The sequence below is a fragment of the Taudactylus pleione genome, unplaced genomic scaffold (assembly GCF_031769625.1).
Source record: "Taudactylus pleione unplaced genomic scaffold, aTauple2 ptg000488l, whole genome shotgun sequence".
Taxonomy (NCBI): Eukaryota; Metazoa; Chordata; class Amphibia; order Anura; family Myobatrachidae; genus Taudactylus; species Taudactylus pleione.
Genome location: NW_028284890.1, coordinates 843710 through 864462, shown reverse-complemented (window position 1 = coordinate 864462; position 20753 = coordinate 843710). Strand labels below are relative to the sequence as shown.

The window sequence follows — 20753 nt, the reverse complement described above, 5'->3', positions numbered from 1 at the left end:
TGTGGACGCACATTTGCACTGAGGGGTAGCACACAAGGGAAACACTAGGAGAGGAGTGCTGACGCACTTTAGCATCGTGGGTAAATACACAAAGGATACACAGGGAATGCCATGCAGATGCACTTTTGCACCATGGGGTGCACCCGAGAGAGACACTGGTATTGATGTGCAGATGCACTTTTGCACCTTGGGGTGCACTCGAGAGACTGGTATTGATGTTCAGACACACTTTTGCACCATGGGGTGCACTTGAACAATAATACAGACAGAGATGTAGGTCGCACTGCTGCTCACAGGAAAACATTGGTAACTAGAAGTGGAAACCAAGGGGACCTGGAACAAAACTCACCTAGTACACTAGGAGTGACAGCTGTTGATCAGGCAACTTCCAGGAGTTCTGGAGGCGGATTTATACCCAGGGGTAGCAGATAATTGGAGCACAGCATCAGCTGACTGAAGATCGTGCTACCATTGGTTAGGAGGACTGTCACATCAGAGGAAATGTCATGGTGGAGCCCATGATGGGAACTCCGATTCCCAACACACACAGCAGACCATGGAAGTCCACAAAAGCACCCAAGGCAGAATACTCAGCATCTCGCACCAGACGTCTGACCACAAGGAGTCAGGGGAAGCTGGCACGGAGGTAACAGATAGCCGATCCTAGGCTGAACCCTGACTGACACAATGTTTGGTATACCACATATATTGTATGTTTCTGTTTTTAAAAAAATCAAATAAATATATTTGAAAAAAAAAAATCTAGTAAGAGGAGGAGGGTGAAAACTTGCTCTGGATCCAGGAATGAACTCCCCATTCCTGCCCATAAATCTGGGAGGGGGACACATTGGGAATGGTAATATGCTCTGTCGTAACAGTAACATCGGGCACAGCTTTGAAAGTGACCAAACTCTTCACATGAAAAACAATTTCTATTACGGTTATCCTGCACAGTACTTTCCAGATTCCTAATCTGTAATGTCATTAATTTCTCTTTTGTTTTTTACTTTCTCTGCAAAATGTTTCTCTCATGTCTTTTAGCAGCAGTCACCAAAAAGCTGAAAGTCTGCTCTTTCCATTCTGGATACTGAATTGTTACCCTCTCACATAATGTCTCATTAAGTCCTTCCATAAACAATCCCTTTACCATATACGCAACCTGTACATTCTCATCCGTAATACCACCAAAATCTTATAGGTTGTCCATTAACCTCTTATGATAATCAGCAACTGCCTCAGAGAGATCCTGTTTAGTCTGATACAGTTTAGACCAGGGGTCTTCAAACTAGGCCCTCCAGCTGCTGTGGAACTACACATCCCAGCATGCACTGCCACCTTTTTGATAGAACAGCATGCTAAAACTGTGCATGCTGGGATGTGTAGTTCCACAGCATCTGGAGGGCCAAGTTTGAAGACCCCTGGTTTAGACCATACAATCTGCTGTGGAAACACTACGTAGCTTCAACTGTTCCTCAGAGAGATCCTGTTTAGTCTGATACAGTTTAGACCATACAATCTGCTGTGGAAACACTACGTAGCTTCAACTGTTCCTCAGAGAGATCCTGTTTAGTCTGATACAATTAGACCATACAATCTGCTGTGGAAACACTACGTAGCTTCAACTGTTCCTCAGAGAGATCCTGTTAGTCTGATACAATTAGACCATACAATCTGCTGTGGAAACACTATGTAGCTTCAGCTATTTCTCAAAGAGATCCGGTTTAGTTTGATACAGTTTAGACCATACAATCTGCTGTGGAAACACTACGTAGCTTCAGCTGTTCCTCAGAGAGATCCTGTTTAGTCTGATACAGTTTAGACCATACAATCTGCTGTGGAAACACTACGTAGCTTCAGCTGTTCCTCAGAGAGTTCCTGTTAGTCTCATACAGTTAGACCATACAATCTGCTGTGGAAACACTACGTAGCTTCAACTGTTCCTCAGAGAGATCCGGTTTAGTCTGATACAGTTTAGACCATACAATCTGCTGTGGAAACACTACGTAGCTTCAACTGTTCCTCAGAGAGATCCTGTTAGTCTGATACAGTTTAGACCATACAATCTGCTGTGGAAACACTACGTAGCTTCAACTGTTCCTCAGAGAGATCCTGTTAGTCTGATACAGTTTAGACCATACAATCTGCTGTGGAAACACTACGTAGCTTCAACTGTTCCTCAACTCATTTAACAACTGTTTTCCGTTCTTTTGCTGTTAGCTGCATAGCATTAAGCATAACCTCAGTAATGATATCTTCAGATGTTACACTGTTCTCTGGCCACATAGCTAACATAAGCTGCTTCCAATCTTTCCCTGTGGGCTCATGTAATAATGATAAAGTTTCAACATATTTACAACTTTTCTGCAAATTCTTTTTTGGGTCAGGTAAATTCTGCATTAAGGCTGCAAATCTGTCTGTCTCCATGGGGCCCACAGCGGAACCAATCTATCTTTCCCTCCCTGCTCTCCTGGCTCTGTATATACACACACAGGCTGTAATGTCACTGTCTTAGGCCCTGATTCAGACCCACTCGCAAGCGGCTGTCCGCTCGCAAGTGGGTCGATGGTGTGCACTGAGCATGCGCACGATGGAGGGAGCTCCGTCGTGCGCATGCGCCAGACGCGACGAGCGAAGGACTCCCGTCAGAAGCCGGCCCACTGACATCACTAGTGATGTCAGTGGGAGTGATTTTGGCTCTGATAGAGCCAAAATCACTCCGGAGCTTGCGGTTGAAAACCTCAACCGCAGGCTCCGGCTCGCAGTTTCGATGGTCGCGATGGTCACGACCATTGCGGCCATCAAACTGTACGCTCGTATAGGCTGTGGGTGGTGACCCACAGCTATACGAGCGTCCAGGAGGACGCTCCATTTTTATGGAGGGCGGCCCTCATTCAGAGCGTGCGCTCTGCTCAGAGCGTACGGCTCTGAATGAGGGCCTTAGTCCTTATATTTTCCTGCACTTCTCTAGGTTTCCTTAGTAATCATTGCCTCAGATTGTAACTTTGCTGCTTTTTCTTTTTTAAGCTCATAAGCAGTTTTATCCTTTGTTTCCCCAACAGACTGTTCAGGATCAGATTTTACAACATCATGTTCATAATAAATTGATTTTAATTCCTCAGTATCATCACTCGAATCTGAACCAACTGGTGCTGACTTAGGTAATTACAGACGTGCTCCTTCTGCATAAACCAACTGATGCTGACTTAGGTAATTACAGACGTGCTCCTTCTGCATAAACCAACTGATGCTGACTTAGGTAATTACAGACGTGCTCCTTCTGCATAAACCAACTGGTGCTGACTTAGGTAATTACAGACGTGCTCCTTCTGCATAAACCAACTGATGCTGACTTAGGTAATTACAGACGTGCTCCTTCTGCATAAACCAACTGATGCTGACTTAGGTAATTACTAGGGGTGAGCGGGTTCGGATTTCTGAAATCCGAACCCCCCCGAGCCCCCCCGATCCGAGTCCGATCCGAGTCAGGCTCGACTTTTCCCGCCTGACTCGGATCTGAAATCGAGGCAAAACGTCATCTTCCCGCCTTCCGAGTCTCGCGGGTTTTGGATCCTATATAAGGTACACACGTCGGCGCCATTTTCTCACTCGGCTGTGGACAGTGAAGAGGGAGGGTGGGAGTTAGGGCTGTGTAGTGTAGTGTAGTGTAGTGCTGCTGTTGTCCACTACTTCAAAGTCCATAGGGGCTGGCTGTGTTGTGCTGTGCTGCTGTTGTTAATAGGGGCTGTGTCCACTACTTCAAAGTCCATAGGGGCTGGCTGGACTGTGTTGTGCAGTCAGTTCTCCATAGGGGCTGTGTCCACTCCAAAGTCCTGTGCAGTATCCCAGTCCTAAAGGAGTGCTGTAGTGTTGTCCAGGGGGTGCTCTGTCCATCAGGGGTGCTCCCCCCAAGTGCTAAAAAAATAATATATTTTCTGTGTTTGTGAATTGTGTGCGCAGTAGCCGCACGTGCATCAACAAAGTAGTGCCAAGCGTGCGCCTGTGTCATAAGTAAAGGGCCGGCTGGCTTGACCGTTAAGGGTGCTGTAACCCCCGAAAGTACACTCCAGTCCAAACCAAAAAAAAAATTATTTTCTGTGTTTGTGAATTGTGTGCGCAGTAGCCGCACGTGCATCAACAAAGTAGTGCCAAGCGTGCGCCTGTGTCATAAGTAAAGGGCCGGCTGGCTTGACCGTTAAGGGTGCTGTAACCCCCGAAAGTACACTCCAGTCCAAACCAAAAAAAAAATTATTTTCTGTGTTTGTGAATTGTGTGCGCAGTAGCCGCACGTGCATCAACAAAGTAGTGCCAAGCGTGCGCCTGTGTCATAAGTAAAGGGCCGGCTGGCTTGACCGTTAAGGGTGCTGTAACCCCCGAAAGTACACTCCAGTCCAAACCAAAAAAAAAATAATTTTCTGTGTTTGTGAATTGTGTGCGCAGTAGCCGCACGTGCATCAACAAAGTAGTGCCAAGCGTGCGCCTGTGTCATAAGTAAAGGGCCGGCTGGCTTGACCGTTAAAGGGTGCTGTAACCCCCAAAGTACACTCCAGTCCAAACCAAAAAAAAAATTATTTTCTGTGTTTGTGAATTGTGTGCGCAGTAGCCGCACGTGCATCAACAAAGTAGTGCCAAGCGTGCGCCTGTGTCATAAGTAAAGGGCCGGCTGGCTTGACCGTTAAGGGTGCTGTAACCCCCGAAAGTACACTCCAGTCCAAGCCAAAAAAAAAATTATTTTCTGTGTTTGTGAATTGTGTGCGCAGTAGCCGCACGTGCATCAACAAAGTAGTGCCAAGCGTGCGCCTGTGTCATAAGTAAAGGGCCGGCTGGCTTGACCGTTAAAGGGTGCTGTAACCCCCGAAAGTACACTCCAGTCCAAACCAAAAAAAAATTATTTTCTGTGTTTGTGAATTGTGTGCGCAGTAGCCGCACGTGCATCAACAAAGTAGTGCCAAGAGTGCACCTGTGTCATAAGTAAAGGGCCGGCTGGCTTGACCGTTAAGGGTGCTGTAACCCCCGAAAGTACACTCCAGTCCAAACCAAAAAAAAAATTATTTTCTGTGTTTGTGAATTGTGTGCGCAGTAGCCGCACGTGCATCAACAAAGTAGTGCCAAGCGTGCGCCTGTGTCATAAGTAAAGGGCCGGCTGGCTTGACCGTTAAGGGTGCTGTAACCCCCGAAAGTACACTCCAGTCCAAACCAAAAAAAAAATTATTTTCTGTGTTTGTGAATTGTGTGCGCAGTAGCCACACGTGCATCAACAAAGTAGTGCCAAGCGTGCGCCTGTGTCATAAGTAAAGGGCCGGCTGGCTTGACCGTTAAGGGTGCTGTAACCCCCGAAAGTACACTCCAGTCCAAACCAAAAAAAAAATTATTTTCTGTGTTTGTGAATTGTGTGCGCAGTAGCCGCACGTGCATCAACAAAGTAGTGCCAAGAGTGCGCCTGTGTCATAAGTAAAGGGCCGGCTGGCTTGACCGTTAAAGGGTGCTGTAACCCCCGAAAGTACACTCCAGTCCAAACCAAAAAAAAATTATTTTCTGTGTTTGTGAATTGTGTGCGCAGTAGCCGCACGTGCATCAACAAAGTAGTGCCAAGAGTGCGCCTGTGTCATAAGTAAAGGGCCGGCTGGCTTGACCGTTAAAGGGTGCTGTAACCCACAAAGTACACTCCAGTCCAAACCAAAAAAAAAATTATTTTCTGTGTTTAGCCGCACGTATATATCAAATCGATATAACATAAATGGAGGACCAAACTTTCTCCGATAAAAATAAAATAGAGAAAGATCAAGAACCACTTCCTCCTAGTGCTGAAGCTGCTGCCACTAGTCATGACATAGACGATAACATGCCATCAACGTCGTCTGCCAAGGCCGATGCCCAATGTCATAGTAGAGGGCACATACAATCCCAAATGGCAAAGTTCAGGAAAATGACCTTGAAAAAGACATTTAAATCAGCTGAAGAGAAACGTAAACTTGCCAATATGCCATTTACGACACGGAGTGGCAAGGAACGGCTAAGGTCGATCCCTAGTATGTTCATGACTAGTGGTTCAGCTTCACATGACGATGGAAGCCCTCCTCCCACTAAAAAAATCAAAAGAGTTAAGCTGGCAAAAGCACAGCGAAGAACTGTGCTTTCTAAGAAGATATCACAAATCCCCAAGGAGAGTCCAAGTGTGGTGGTGGTTGCGATGCCTGACCTTCCCAGCACTGGACGGGAAGAGGTGGCTCTTTCCACCATTTGCATGCCCCCTGCAAGTGCTGAAAGGAGCACCCACAGTCCACTTGCTGATATGCAAATTGAAGATGTCACTGTTGAAGTACAACAGGATGAGGATACTGGTGTAGCTGGCGCTGAGGAGGAAGTTGGCGAGGAGGATTCTGATGGTGATGTGGTTTGTTTAAATCAGGCTCCGGGGGAGACAGTTGTTGTCCGTGGGATGAAAAAGCCCATCACGGTCATGCCTGGGCAGAAGACCAAACATTCCACCTCTTTGGTCTGGCAATATTTCTATCCAAATCCGGACAACAACTGTCTTGCCATATGTACCATATGTAAAGGTGAAATAAGTAGGGGTAGGGACGTCAACCACCTAGGAACATCCTCCCTTATACGGCACCTGCAGCGCGTTCATAAAAAGTTACTGTCAAGTTCAGAAACTTTGGCTAAGACCGTAAGCAGTCCAGGGACACCTAAATCCCGTTGTCCTGTTGTATCCAAGCGCCTGCAAACCACACCGTCAACTCCCTCCTCGTCAATTTCCTCCTTAGTCAGGATCGGAAGTAGTCCTGCAGGCCATGTCACTGGCATGACTGACTCTCCTATCCGGGATTCCTCTGGAGGATCCTGCATTGCTACGCCTACTGCTGCCGCTGCTGCTGTTGCTGCTGCTGGGAGTCGTTCATCATCCCAGAGAGGAAGTAGGAACACCACTACTTTTACTAAACAATTGACCCTCCAACAGTCCTTAGCGAGGAGGATGAAGTACGACAGCAGTCATCCTGAAGCAAAACGTATAACTGAGGCCTTGACTGCTATGTTGGTGTTAGACGTGCTTCCGGTATCCGCCAATAGTGCAGTGGGATTTAGACAATTGATGGAGGTAGTGTGTCCCCGGTTCCAAATCCCGTCTAGATTCCACTTCACTAGGCAGGCGATACCGAGACTGTACAGAAACGTCAGAAAAAGTGTCCTCAGTGTCCTGAAAAATGCCGTTGTACACAATGTCCACTTAACCACGGACATGTGGACAAGTGGAACAGGGCAGACTAAGGACTATATGACTGTGACAGCCCACTGGGTAGATGTATCACCTTACGCAGCAACAGCAGCAGCGTCACCAGTAGCAGCATCTCAGAAACGCCAGCTCGTTACAAGGCAGGCTACGCTGTGTATCACCGGTTTCAGTAAGAGGCACACCGCCGACAACCTCTTAGAGAAACTGAGGGAAATCATCGCCCAGTGGCTTACCCCACTTAGACTCTCCTGGGGATTTGTGATATCTGACAACGCCACCAATATTGTGCGGGCATTACATCTGGGCAAATTCCAGCACGTCCCATGTTTTGCTCACACAATAAACTTGGTGGTGCAGAATTTTCTGAAAAGCGACAGGGGCGTGCAGGAGACGCTTTGGGTGGCCCGAAAAATTTCTGGCCACTTTCGCCATTCAGCGACTGCGTGCCGAAGACTGGAGCGCCAGCAAACACTCTTGAACCTGCCCCGCCATCACCTGAAGCAAGAGGTTGTGACGCGGTGGAACTCAACCCTCTATATGCTTCAGAGGATGGAGGAGCAGCAAAAGGCCATACAAGCCTATACATCCACCTATGACATAGGCAAAGGAGGGGGTATGCACCTGACTCAAGCGCAGTGGAGAATGATTTCCGTGTTGTGCAAGGTTCTCCAGCCCTTCGAACTTGCCACACGTGAAGTCAGTTCAGACACTGCCAGCTTGAGTCAGGTCATTCCCCTCATCAGGCTTTTGCAGAAGCAGCTGGAGAAAGTGAAGGAGGAGCTAAGACGGAGCGATTCCGCTCGGCATGTGGGACTTGTGGATGAAGCCCTTCATTCGCTTTGCCAGGATTCCAGGGTGGTCAATCTGTTGAAATCAGACCACTACGTTTTGGCCACCGTGCTCGATCCTAGGTTTAAAGCCTATGTGGTGTCTCTCTTTCCAGCCGACACAAGCCTGCAGAGGTGCAAAGACCTGCTGGTGAACACACTGTCAGCTGAAGCGGAACGTGACACGTCAACGGCTCCTTCTTCATTTTCTCCTGCAACTGGGGCTGCCAGGAAAAAACTTAGGTATCCTAAGCAACCCGCTGGCGGTGATGCAGGGCAGGCAGGACCAAGTTTGGACATCTGGTCCGGACTGAAGGACCTGGCAACAATTTCTGACATGTCTACTGTCACTGCATATGATACTGTCACCATTGACAGAATGGTGGAGGATTACATCGGTGACAGCATCCAAGTAGGCATGGCAGACAGTCCATACCTGTACTGGCAGGAAAAAGAGGCAATTTGGAGGCCCCTGTACAAACTGGCTCTATTTTACCTGAGTTGCCCCCCCTCCAGTGTGTACTCCGAAAGAGTGTTTAGTGCAGCCGGGAACCTTGTCAGCGAAAGGCGTAGGAGGTTGCTTCCACAGAATGTGGAGAAGATGATGTTCATCAAAATGAATTATCAGCTCTTCCAGGGAGACCAGCCTCCAGAAGGTACAGAGGGACCTGTGGTGGTGGATTCAAGTGGGGACGAGTTAATACTTTGTGAGGATGAGGATGTACACACTGAAGAGGGTGAGGAATCGGTGGATGAGGAGGATGAGGATGACATCTTGCCTCCATAGAGCCAGTTTGTGCAGGGACACATTAATTGCCAGCTTGTTTTGTGGGGGCCCAAACGAACCAATCATTTCAGCCACAGTTGTGTGGCAGACCCTGGCGCTGAAATGATTGGTTTGTTAAAGTGTGCATGTCCTGTTTATACAACATAAGGGTGGGTGGGAGGGCCCAAGGACAATTCCATCTTGCACCTCTTTTTTTCTTTGCATTATGTACAGTTTGGGGCCTAGTTTTTCAAACTGCCATCCTGTCTGCCACTGCAGTTTCACGCCTAGATGGGTCACGTGTTTGTGCCGCCCACTCGTGTCGCTTAGCATAGTCATCCAGCTACCTCGGTGCAACGTTTTGGACATAAAAACACTATTGTGAGGTGTGAGGTGTTCAGAATAGACTGGAAATGAGTGGAAATTAAGGTTATTGAGGTTAATAATAGCATAGGAGCAGAAAAACCTACAAATTCTGTGATTTTAGCTGTTTTTATGCTTTTTTAAAAAAAATACAGATCCAAAACACAAAACCCAGAACCCAAAACACGGAAGGGTGGTTTTGGCAAAACCAATCCAGATCCAAAACACGAAGAAAGATCCAGATCCAAAACCAAAACACAAAACACGAAAAGTGGCCGGTGCACACCCCTAGTAATTACAGACGTGCTCCTTCTGCATAAACCAACTGATGCTGACTTAGGTAATTACAGACGTGCTCCTTCTGCATAAACCAACTGATGCTGACTTAGGTAATTACAGACGTGCTCCTTCTGCATAAACCAACTGATGCTGACTTAGGTAATTACAGACATGCTCCTACTGCATAAACCAACTGATGCTGACTTAGGTAATTACAGACGTGCTCCTACTGCATAAACCAACTGGTGCTGACTTAGGTAATTACAGACGTGCTCCTTCTGCATAAACCAACTGATGCTGACTTAGGTAATTACAGACGTGCTCCTTCTGCATAAACCAACTGATGCTGACTTAGGTAATTACAGACGTGCTCCTACTGCATAAACCAACTGGTGCTGACTTAGGTAATTACAGACGTGCTACCTCTGCATAAACCAACTGGTGCTGACTGAAGTATTTTTGGGCGTGCTCCTTCTGCATAAACCAACTGATGCTGACTTAGGTTATTACAGACGTGCTCCTTCTGCATAAACCAACTGATGCTGACTTAGGTTATTACAGACGTGCTCCTTCTGCATAAACCAACTGATGCTGACTTAGGTTATTACAGACGTGCTCCTTCTGCATAAACCAACTGGTGCTGACTTAGGTATTTACAGACGTGCTCCTTCTGCATAAACCAACTGGTGCTGACTTAGGTAATTACAGACGTGCTCCTTCTGCATAAACCAACTGGTGCTGACTTAGGTAATTACAGACGTGCTCCTTCTGCATAAACCAACTGGTGCTGACTTAGGTAATTACAGACGTGCTCCTTCTGCATAAACCAACTGATGCTGACTTAGGTAATTACAGACATGCTCCTACTGCATAAACCAACTGATGCTGACTTAGGTAATTACAGACGTGCTCCTACTGCATAAACCAACTGGTGCTGACTTAGGTAATTACAGACGTGCTCCTTCTGCATAAACCAACTGATGCTGACTTAGGTAATTACAGACGTGCTCCTACTGCATAAACCAACTGGTGCTGACTTAGGTAATTACAGACGTGCTACCTCTGCATAAACCAACTGGTGCTGACTGAAGTATTTTTGGGCGTGCTCCTTCTGCATAAACCAACTGATGCTGACTTAGGTTATTACAGACGTGCTCCTTCTGCATAAACCAACTGATGCTGACTTAGGTTATTACAGACGTGCTCCTTCTGCATAAACCAACTGGTGCTGACTTAGGTATTTACAGACGTGCTCCTTCTGCATAAACCAACTGGTGCTGACTTAGGTAATTACAGACGTGCTCCTTCTGCATAAACCAACTGGTGCTGACTTAGGTAATTACAGACGTGCTCCTTCTGCATAAACCAACTGATGCTGACTTAGGTAATTACAGACATGCTCCTACTGCATAAACCAACTGATGCTGACTTAGGTAATTACAGACGTGCTCCTACTGCATAAACCAACTGGTGCTGACTTAGGTAATTACAGACGTGCTCCTTCTGCATAAACCAACTGATGCTGACTTAGGTAATTACAGACGTGCTCCTTCTGCATAAACCAACTGATGCTGACTTAGGTAATTACAGACGTGCTCCTACTGCATAAACCAACTGGTGCTGACTTAGGTAATTACAGACGTGCTCCTTCTGCATAAACCAACTGGTGCTGACTTAGGTAATTACAGACGTGCTACCTCTGCATAAACCAACTGGTGCTGACTTAGGTAATTACAGACGTGCTACCTCTGCATAAACCAACTGGTGCTGACTTAGGTAATTACAGACGTGCTCCTTCTGCATAAACCAACTGATGCTGACTTAGGTTATTACAGACGTGCTCCTTCTGCATAAACCAACTGGTGCTGACTTAGGTATTTACAGACGTGCTCCTTCTGCATAAACCAACTGGTGCTGACTTAGGTAATTACAGACGTGCTCCTTCTGCATAAACCAACTGGTGCTGACTTAGGTAATTACAGACGTGCTCCTTCTGCATAAACCAACTGGTGCTGACTTAGGTAATTACAGACGTGCTCCTTCTGCATAAACCAACTGATGCTGACTTAGGTAATTACAGACGTGCTCCTTCTGCATAAACCAACTGGTGCTGACTTAGGTAATTACAGACGTGCTCCTTCTGCATAAACCAACTGATGCTGACTTAGGTAATTACAGACGTGCTACCTCTGCATAAACCAACTGATGCTGACTTAGGTAATTACAGACGTGCTACCTCTGCATAAACCAACTGATGCTGACTTAGGTAATTACAGACGTGCTCCTACTGCATAAACCAACTGGTGCTGACTTAGGTAATTACAGACGTGCTACCTCTGCATAAACCAACTGGTGCTGACTGAAGTATTTTTGGGCGTGCTCCTTCTGCATAAACCAACTGGTGCTGACTTAGGTTTATACAGACGTGCTCCTTCTGCATAAACCAACGAAGCTGATGCAGATACAGGCTGTGAGGCAAATACTGGTACTTGTCTGGGGGAATCTACCACCTTACATGCAAGCCCTGCCATCTGTAATTCATCATGCCACTGTACATCTGATATACCAGTGATATTTTCAGGGAACAATGGACAATATGCAGGAGGACAAGTATTCTGTGGGAGCATAGGGTATAAGGTGTTATCTCGCACTGGAACCATGGGCTAAACACCCCCCTTTACAGTCTGCAGTTTATACAGTTTAGAGCAGAGGAGAGGGACCCTTATTCTGCCGAGGGCCATTTTGATATATATAACATTATTTGTGGGCTCTATTCAGGCCACGCCCCCTCTGTGTGATGTCACACGGGGGGGGGCGAACCACAATTACTGGTGATTAAAGCAATGCCTGGAGCATCCCGAAGATGCTCCAGGGAGCTGTGAGGGCAGCAGTGTGACTGTCTGAAGCATCCTAAGGACGCTCCAGGTGGCACTGCTGCATAGATTCTGGCTGCAGGGTGCCATTCTAGGTACACAGTGCTAGCCAGATGAGTCTAGCAGAAAAAAGTTCAGAGGGCCAGACCAAATGATTCTGGGGGCCTTATGCGGCCCCCGGGCCTGAGGTTTCCTATCCCTGGTTATAGAGTGATGATACCAATTATGTAAACACTGCAAATGTTTTTCTCTGTGTTGTGCTCAAAGAAGAGATTAAATCTTTTCCCCAACTAAATCTAAACTGTCTGTGTTAAATGTTCCATACACAGGAAAACACATCCTGTTACCTTTTGTCAATTTATACCATTCATCACAGAACTGCAGGTAATCAGGATTCATTTGTTTCATGATGTAATATGCACATGATTGTTCTGAGCGAATTTTAGCCCTTTTCTCCAAGGAAATATCAGCGCCCATATTTTCTACAGGTCTATACTACACCTTGGGACACGTCTGTCTTATGAAAAAAAATGGCTCCACCCCAACCAATATTCCACATATCAATATAAATGTCTCTAATTACGTCACAAATTTCAATTATTCTTAATTATAATTTAAACGTTCAGTAAATTAATAAACTGCCAATTATATTTATTATTATTGTATTTTTTATATATATGTATACAGTATATATGGCTGATCAGACTATAGTTTAAAATATGTTATTATTTTATTTATCAATTTAATTTTACTACTTCAATAATTTAATTACAAAATCACTTATATGCAGCTACACTATGTCAAATTCACATATTGATGAGTTCAACACCTAGTAGAAGACACCCGATCACCAATATTATCTCTCTCACACTATCTCTGAGTATAGGAACATGTATTATAAATACAATAATTCTTATACTCACCAAGATATCGAGAGATGACTAGTGAAGACCCTCAAGCCACTGGCCAATCAGCAAGTAGTTCTCCCCCCGTCACTATGGTTACACTGGATACATGATGAGGTGCATTCTGTAAGTCCTGGAAGCCAGTGCCTCCAGCTATAGAAAATCCCTTTTATACAGGAATGAATTCTCCCAGGTGCTGCTTCACCAAGTAATTCCTCCGGCACGGATATTATTAAGAATAAATACTTTATTAATGAATGAAATAATCTTACTGAGAGTATAAATGCATCTCTCAGGGTTAGTGCACAAGTAACAAGGAGGAGTACAAATCACAGATCCTTTATACACTGGTCATGTCAGTTACAGAACCATTACACATTATCACGCCCTCTAACATGATTGTTACCTCTATGGCATGCAAGCACTGGATGACTTCTGGCATAATCTGATAACACATCTATAATAATATGGAGACATAGTTTATTCTTATTGGTATTATTAGAATCCTCCGTCCTGTCCTTGGAATACTATGGAGGAGGCTACGTGTCCTGCTAACATCCTTGCTCCGTGGGCTGTATCTATATATGTGGGATATAGCTCAGACTGTGCGTAATAGGAAAGATCTTATTGTATTCTTTATACTCTCTACATTGAGAAAAACAAGTTATGTAATATCGTGCTTATAGTGACCATGATAGCTGAGTCCTGCTGCAGCATCATGGCTGACGGGTGGTTCTAATACTGACTAATGTATATATGTGCTCTGTATGATATATCAGTATATGGATATTTGTAACTTGTAACTATATGTAAGTATATGAAATATATCTGTATATATTGAGTTATGTGAAATATACTGTATTTGTTTCTTATTGAATCATACATTCACTAGTGCTTTCCCTGCTATATAATCATCACACTGACTGCACACACTGCTCCATGCTAACATATTGCTGGTGTCATACAGGGGCTGTGACCGCTGGTGCTTTCCCTGCTAGATAATCATCACACTGACTGCACACACTGTTCCATGCTAATATATTACTGGTGTCATACAGGGGCTGTGACCGCTGGTGCTTTCCCTGCTAGATAATCATCACACTGACTGCACATACTGTTCCATGCTAATATATTACTGGTGTCATACAGGGGCTGTGACCGCTGGTGCTTTCCCTGCTAGATAATCATCACACTGACTGCACACACTGTTCCATGCAAATATATTACTGGTGTCATACAGGGGCTGTGACCGCTGGTGCTTTCCCTGCTAGATAATCATCACACTGACTGCACACACTGCTCCATGCTAACATATTACTGGTGTCATACAGGGGCTGTGACTGCTGGTGCTTTCCCTGCTAGATAATCATCACACTGACTGCACACACTGCTCCATGCTAATATATTACTGGTGTCATACAGGGGCTGTGACCGCTGGTGCTTTCCCTGCTAGATAATCATCACACTGACTGCACACACTGTTCCATGCTAATATATTACTGGTGTCATACAGGGGCTGTGACCGCTGGTGCTTTCCCTGCTAGATAATCATCACACTGACTGCACACACTGCTCCATGCTAACATATTACTGGTGTCATACAGGGGCTGTGACCGCTGGTGCTTTCCCTGCTAGATAATCATCACACTGACTGCACACACTGCTCCATGCTAACATATTACTGGTGTCATACAGGGGCTGTGACCGCTGGTGCTTTCCCTGCTAGATAATCATCACACTGACTGCACACACTGCTCCATGCTAACATATTACTGGTGTCATACAGGGGCTGTGACTGCTGGTGCTTTCCCTGCTATATAATCATCACACTGACTGCACACACTGCTCCATGCTAACATATTACTAGTGTCATACAGGGGCTGTGACCGCTGGTGCTTTCCCTGCTAGATAATCACACTGACTGCACACACTGCTCCAAGCTAACATATTACTGGTGTAATACAGGGGCTGTGACTGCTGGTGCTTTCCCTGCTATATAATCATCACACTGACTGCACACACTGCTCCATGCTAACATATTACTAGTGTCATACAGGGGCTGTGACCGCTGGTGCTTTCCCTGCTAGATAATCACACTGACTGCACACACTGCTCCAAGCTAATATATTACTGGTGTCATACAGGGGCTGTGACCGCTGGTGCTTTCCCTGCTAGATAATCATCACACTGACTGCACACACTGCTCCATGCTAATATATTACTGGTGTCATACAGGGGCTGTGACCGCTGGTGCTTTCCCTGCTAGATAATCATCACACTGACTGCACACACTGCTCCATGCTAATATATTACTGGTGTCATACAGGGGCTGTGACCGCTGGTGCTTTCCCTGCTAGATAATCATCACACTGACTGCACACACTGCTCCATGCTAATATATTACTGGTGTCATACAGGGGCTGTGACCGCTGGTGCTTTCCCTGCTAGATAATCATCATTTTCATTCCTCTTTGGATAAAATGTGAAAAGTATTTTACTCTGCTGAAAAAAATGTGGCACAGCCATTGCCAAATGTACCATCGCAGAGAGATTTATCTACACAAGTGTATCCGCAGGTGTCTCCTTATACTGCAGAGTCCTGGTGAGTACAGTGACCACTTCTACTGTATACGCTGTTAGCCTGTAAGAATGAAGCTGGTAATCACACACAGCACCCAGATGTGTCTCAGAGATGGATATACCACAATATTCATGGATCCCCCAGGGAGACAGCAGCTTTGTAATGGGAATGATATAATTGCTACATGACATTAGCCCACAGATGTTTGTGGACCTTCTAGTTTGTGTACATGACATATAAAACAATATAAACCGTAAAGAAATAATTGGATGCATGAAACTGGTTCAGTATAATAAATAGCAGTTTTTAATAATACTTTGTTTAGTTAATTAACACATGACAAACATTCAGTCCCTCGAATCCCAATACATGAAGATGATTGGCTGCATTTTGTACATGGAGAACCAGAGAAATAAATCTACACAATATTACAATGTAGCATGTATACAATTATTAGTACATACAGCACAATATTACAATGTAGCATGTATACAATTATTAGTACATACAGTACAATATTATTATTATTATTATCCTTTATTTATATGGCGCCACAAGTGTTCCGCAGCGCCTTACATAGTACATAGAACTAATAAGTGAACAAGAAACAAGTAACTTACAGTACATTACAGTGCAGGACAAGGACACAACTTATATACATTGCTGAAATAGTGATTAAAGCACTCACAATAAGCTGCCGGGAGTTGGCGGTCCCGTGATAGGTGCCCTAATGGGGAGTAGAGAGTAGAAGAAAATGTAAAGAGAAGCACATGAGGGAAGAGGTCCCTGCTCATGAGAGCTTACATTCTAAGGGGAGGGGCAGACAGACAGGCGTGACACAGAAGGGGAGGGGCAGACAGACAGGCGTGACACAGAAGGGGAAGATAGGAAGGAAAGAGCATGAGGTGGGTTAGGAGGAGTGCTGGAAGGCCTTGATGAAGTAGTGGGTCTTGAGAGCCCGTTTGAAGATTTGTAGAGAGGTGGAGAGTCTGATAGGGAGAGGGAGAGCATTCCAAAGGTAGGGAGCAGCACGGGCAAAATCTCGGATGCGGGAGTGGGAGGAAGTAATCAGTTGGCAAGAGAGGCGGCATGCATTAGTTGAGCGAAGTGGGCGGGTAGGAGTGTGAAGGGAGAGAAGGTCAGAAATGTATGCGGGAGAGGATTTGGTGAGGGCTTTGTAGGTGAATGTAAGAACCTTGAATTGGCATCTGAAGGGGAAGGGGAGCCAGTGTAGGGCTTGAAGGAGAGGGGAAGCAGATATAGAACGTCTGGAGAGGAAGATGAGCCGAGCAGCAGCATTGAGAACAGATTGTAGTGGAGAGAGGTGAGAGACTGGGAGGCCAGCTAGGAGAAGGTTACAGTAGTCCAATCTGGATATGACCAGTGAGTGGATGAGGGTTTTAGTGGCATCCTGGGTGAGGAAGGGTCTAATCCTGGAGATATTTTTTAGGTGAAAACGGCAGGACTGCGAGATGTGCTGAATGTGCGGTTTAAAGGAGAGGGAGGAGTCTAGGATAACTCCAAGACAGCGCACTTTGGGGCTAGAGGAGATAGTTGTGCCATCAATAGATAACGAAATTGTGGAAAGTGATGTCGTGGAAGAGGGTGGGAAGATGATCAGCTCAGTCTTAGACATGTTAAGTTTAAGAAAGTGCTGGGACATCCACGAAGAGACAGCAGAGAGACAGTTGGAGATACGGGTAAGGAGCTCAGGGGTGAGCTCAGGGGTGGAAAGGTAAATTTGAGTATCATCTGCATAGAGATGATATTGGAGGTCAAAGGAGTTAATGAGTTCACCTAAAGAGGATGTATATAGGGAGAAAAGGAGAGGTCCAAGAACAGAACCTTGGGGAACATATACCTTTAGTGGAAGTGGAGGGGAAGAGGAGTCATGAGAGGACACAGCGAAGGAACGATCAGAGAGGTAGGAGGAAAGCCAGGAGAGGGCAGTTTCACGTAAACCGAGAGAGTAAAGGATTTGCAGGAGGAGAGGGTGGTCTACAGTGTCAAATGCAGCAGAGAGGTCAAGGAGAATGAGCAGAGAGTAGTGGCCCTTGGATTTGGCAGCAAGGAGGTCGTTGCTGACTTTCGTGAGGGCAGTTTCCGTGGAGTGGAGAGATCGGAAGCCAGATTGAAATGAGTCAAGGAGGGAGTGGGAGGAAAGAAAGGTGGTAAGGCGGTTGTAGACAATACGCTCAAGGAGTTTGGAAGCAAAAGGGAGAAGAGAGATGGGTCGATAGTTTGAAAGTATGTTAGGATCAAGGGTAGGTTTTTTAAGAATGGGGGAGACAAGAGCATGTTTGAATGCAGAAGGGACAGAGCCAGATGATAGGGAAAGATTAAGGAGGTGAGCCAGATGGGAACAGGCAGGAGACAAGTGGGAGAGGAGACGGGAAGGGATAGGGTCAAGAGGGGAGGTGGAAGGAGGGGAGGACCATATGAGGGCCAAGACTTCCTCTCCAGAAGCAGGGGAGAAGGATGTCAGAGTTGGTGAGACAGAAGGGGAGGGGTGGTAAGGGCAAGGAGGGAGAGGAGTGCTAAGGGTCTGATGGGATATTACAATGTAGCATGTATACAATTATTAGTACATACAATGTAGCATGTATACAATTATTAGTACATACAGTACAATATTACAATGTAGCATGTATACAATTATTAGTACATACAGCACAATATTACAATGTAGCATGTATACAATTATTAGTACATACAGTACAATATTACAATGTAGCATGTATACAATTATTAGTACATACAGCACAATATTACAATGTAGCATGTATACAATTATTAGTACATACAGTACAATATTACAATGTAGCATGTATACAATTATTAGTACATACAGTACAATATTAAGTTTCATAGATCTTTATAGCCTCATTCTCTAAGCTCGGGAAGGAGCAGAGAGGGAATAGCAGGATATAACGGAGGGGAAGGGGCTGGTGGCAGAAACTTATCTGTCAGGTCTCAGACCTTATGGTCTGTTATTAGATGACAGAACTCTGTTTCCGCCTTGGTCACTGTTCCTAATGTCATTCTACACCCTTTTATACCATTTGGGTTATCCAAATCCAAAACCTACTTTACACACTGCAGTCACTTTCCTTTCAAAATAGAGCAAGAAAAGTAACAGCAGATACGAGGACTGTAATGCAAACTATGACCACTCACAAAACAGAAATGTCAGAGGTCAGGATAAATGCTGTTTAATAAGATGTTATCTTTAAAAAATACATTTTCATTTGTAAACACTGTTTCTCTAGTGTAAATAAAGGGTGGTCTAATGAGACCTGATTTCTGATAATCAGGATATGAGAGTAGCTAATCTGTGTGACATCTTTTATGTGAAACAAGATCTGATTTCTGTGTAAAAGTTTTCCCACACTCAGAACATGGAAATGGCTTTTCCCCTGTGTGACTTCTCTCGTGTGTAACAAGATGTGATTTCTGTGTAAAACATTTCCCACACTCAGCACATGGAAATGGTTTCTCACCTATGTGATATCTCTGATGTATAACAAGATATGATTTCTGTGTAAAATATTTCCCACACTCAGAGCATGGAAATGGTTTCTCACCTGTGTGACTTCTCTGATGTGTAACAAGAACTGATTTCTGTGTAAAACATTTCCCACACTCAGAGCATGGAAATGGCCTCTCACCTATGTGATTTCTCTGATGTATAACAAGATGTGATTTCCGTGTAAAACATTTCCCACACTCAGAGCATGGAAATGGCCTCTCACCTGTGTGATGTCTCTGATGTGTAACAAGATGTAATTTCCGTGTAAACCATTTCCCACAATCAGAGCATGGAAATGGCCTCTCACCTGTGTGATGTTTCTGATGTGTAACAAGATTTGATTTATGTGTAAAACATTTCCCACACTCAGAGCATGAAAATGGTTTCTCACCTGTGTGACTTTTCTGATGTATAACAAGATGTGATTTCTTTGTAAAACATTTCCCACACTCAGAGCATGGAAATGGCCTCTCACCTGTGTGACTTCTCTGATGTATCACAAGATTTAATTTCTGTGTAAAACATTTCCCACACTCAGAACATGGAAATGGTTTCTCACCTGTGTGACCTCTCAGATGTCTACAAAGCTGTGATTTCTGTGTAAAACATTTCCCACACTCAGAACATGGAAATGGTTTCTCACCTGTGTGACTTCTCAGATGTATACGAAGCTGTGATTTCTGTGTAAAACATTTCCCACACTCAGAACATGGAAATGGTTTCTCACCTGTGTGACTTCTCAGATGTCTACAAAGCTGTGATTTCTGTGTAAAACATTTACCACACTCAGAACATGGAAATGGCCTTTCACATACTTTAGGTGGCTGATGGGTAATATGATTTGTGTTCTGTGTAAGACTTCTGGCTTCTATAGAAGAAAATATTTTATCTAGCCTAAGAGCTGTAATAGATGTACCAGGAGAACATTCCTCATTATACGCAGGATCAGGTGATACATCTGCACTGTGAGATACGGGATGTATAATTGGGGTAATGGGGTTTTCTCCCAGGGAATCTTGTTTGATGTAATTATCTTCTACTTCACAATCTGTAGATAAAACTATATTCTCCTTCAAAATATTCCTGCTATTACATCCATCTGCTGGGAATAAAATAAATATATGAATGTCCCCATAAATATAATTTTTCATAAAGACTATAATTAAAGGTCCTTAAATCACCATCAAATGGATAAACGAACAATGCTCTAAGGTACAATGTAAAACTCATCACCTGACATGTTACGCTGTTATGTATAGAGCAGGGATTACAGCTTTATTGTAATCATTTGTGCTGGTTACTCTGTAACATGAGAGTAACATGCAGTGATAACAGCACAGTGATAACATAAACCCCTCTGCATACTATCAGGGTTAGTGCTGGCATCTGACTGTGA

The 20753-nt window shown here is 44.7% G+C and overlaps 1 protein-coding gene across 1 annotated transcript in view; it reads right to left on the bottom strand.

Moving 5' to 3' along the window:
• The window catches only part of LOC148502622 (uncharacterized), a 158271-nt gene that overhangs the window by 51302 nt on the left and 86216 nt on the right, over positions 1–20753 (bottom strand). The window contains exon 6 of the mRNA XM_088449603.1: positions 19227–20084. Coding sequence (XP_088305729.1) covers positions 19227–20084 — 858 coding nt within the window. The remainder of the gene's footprint in view (positions 1–19226; positions 20085–20753) is intronic.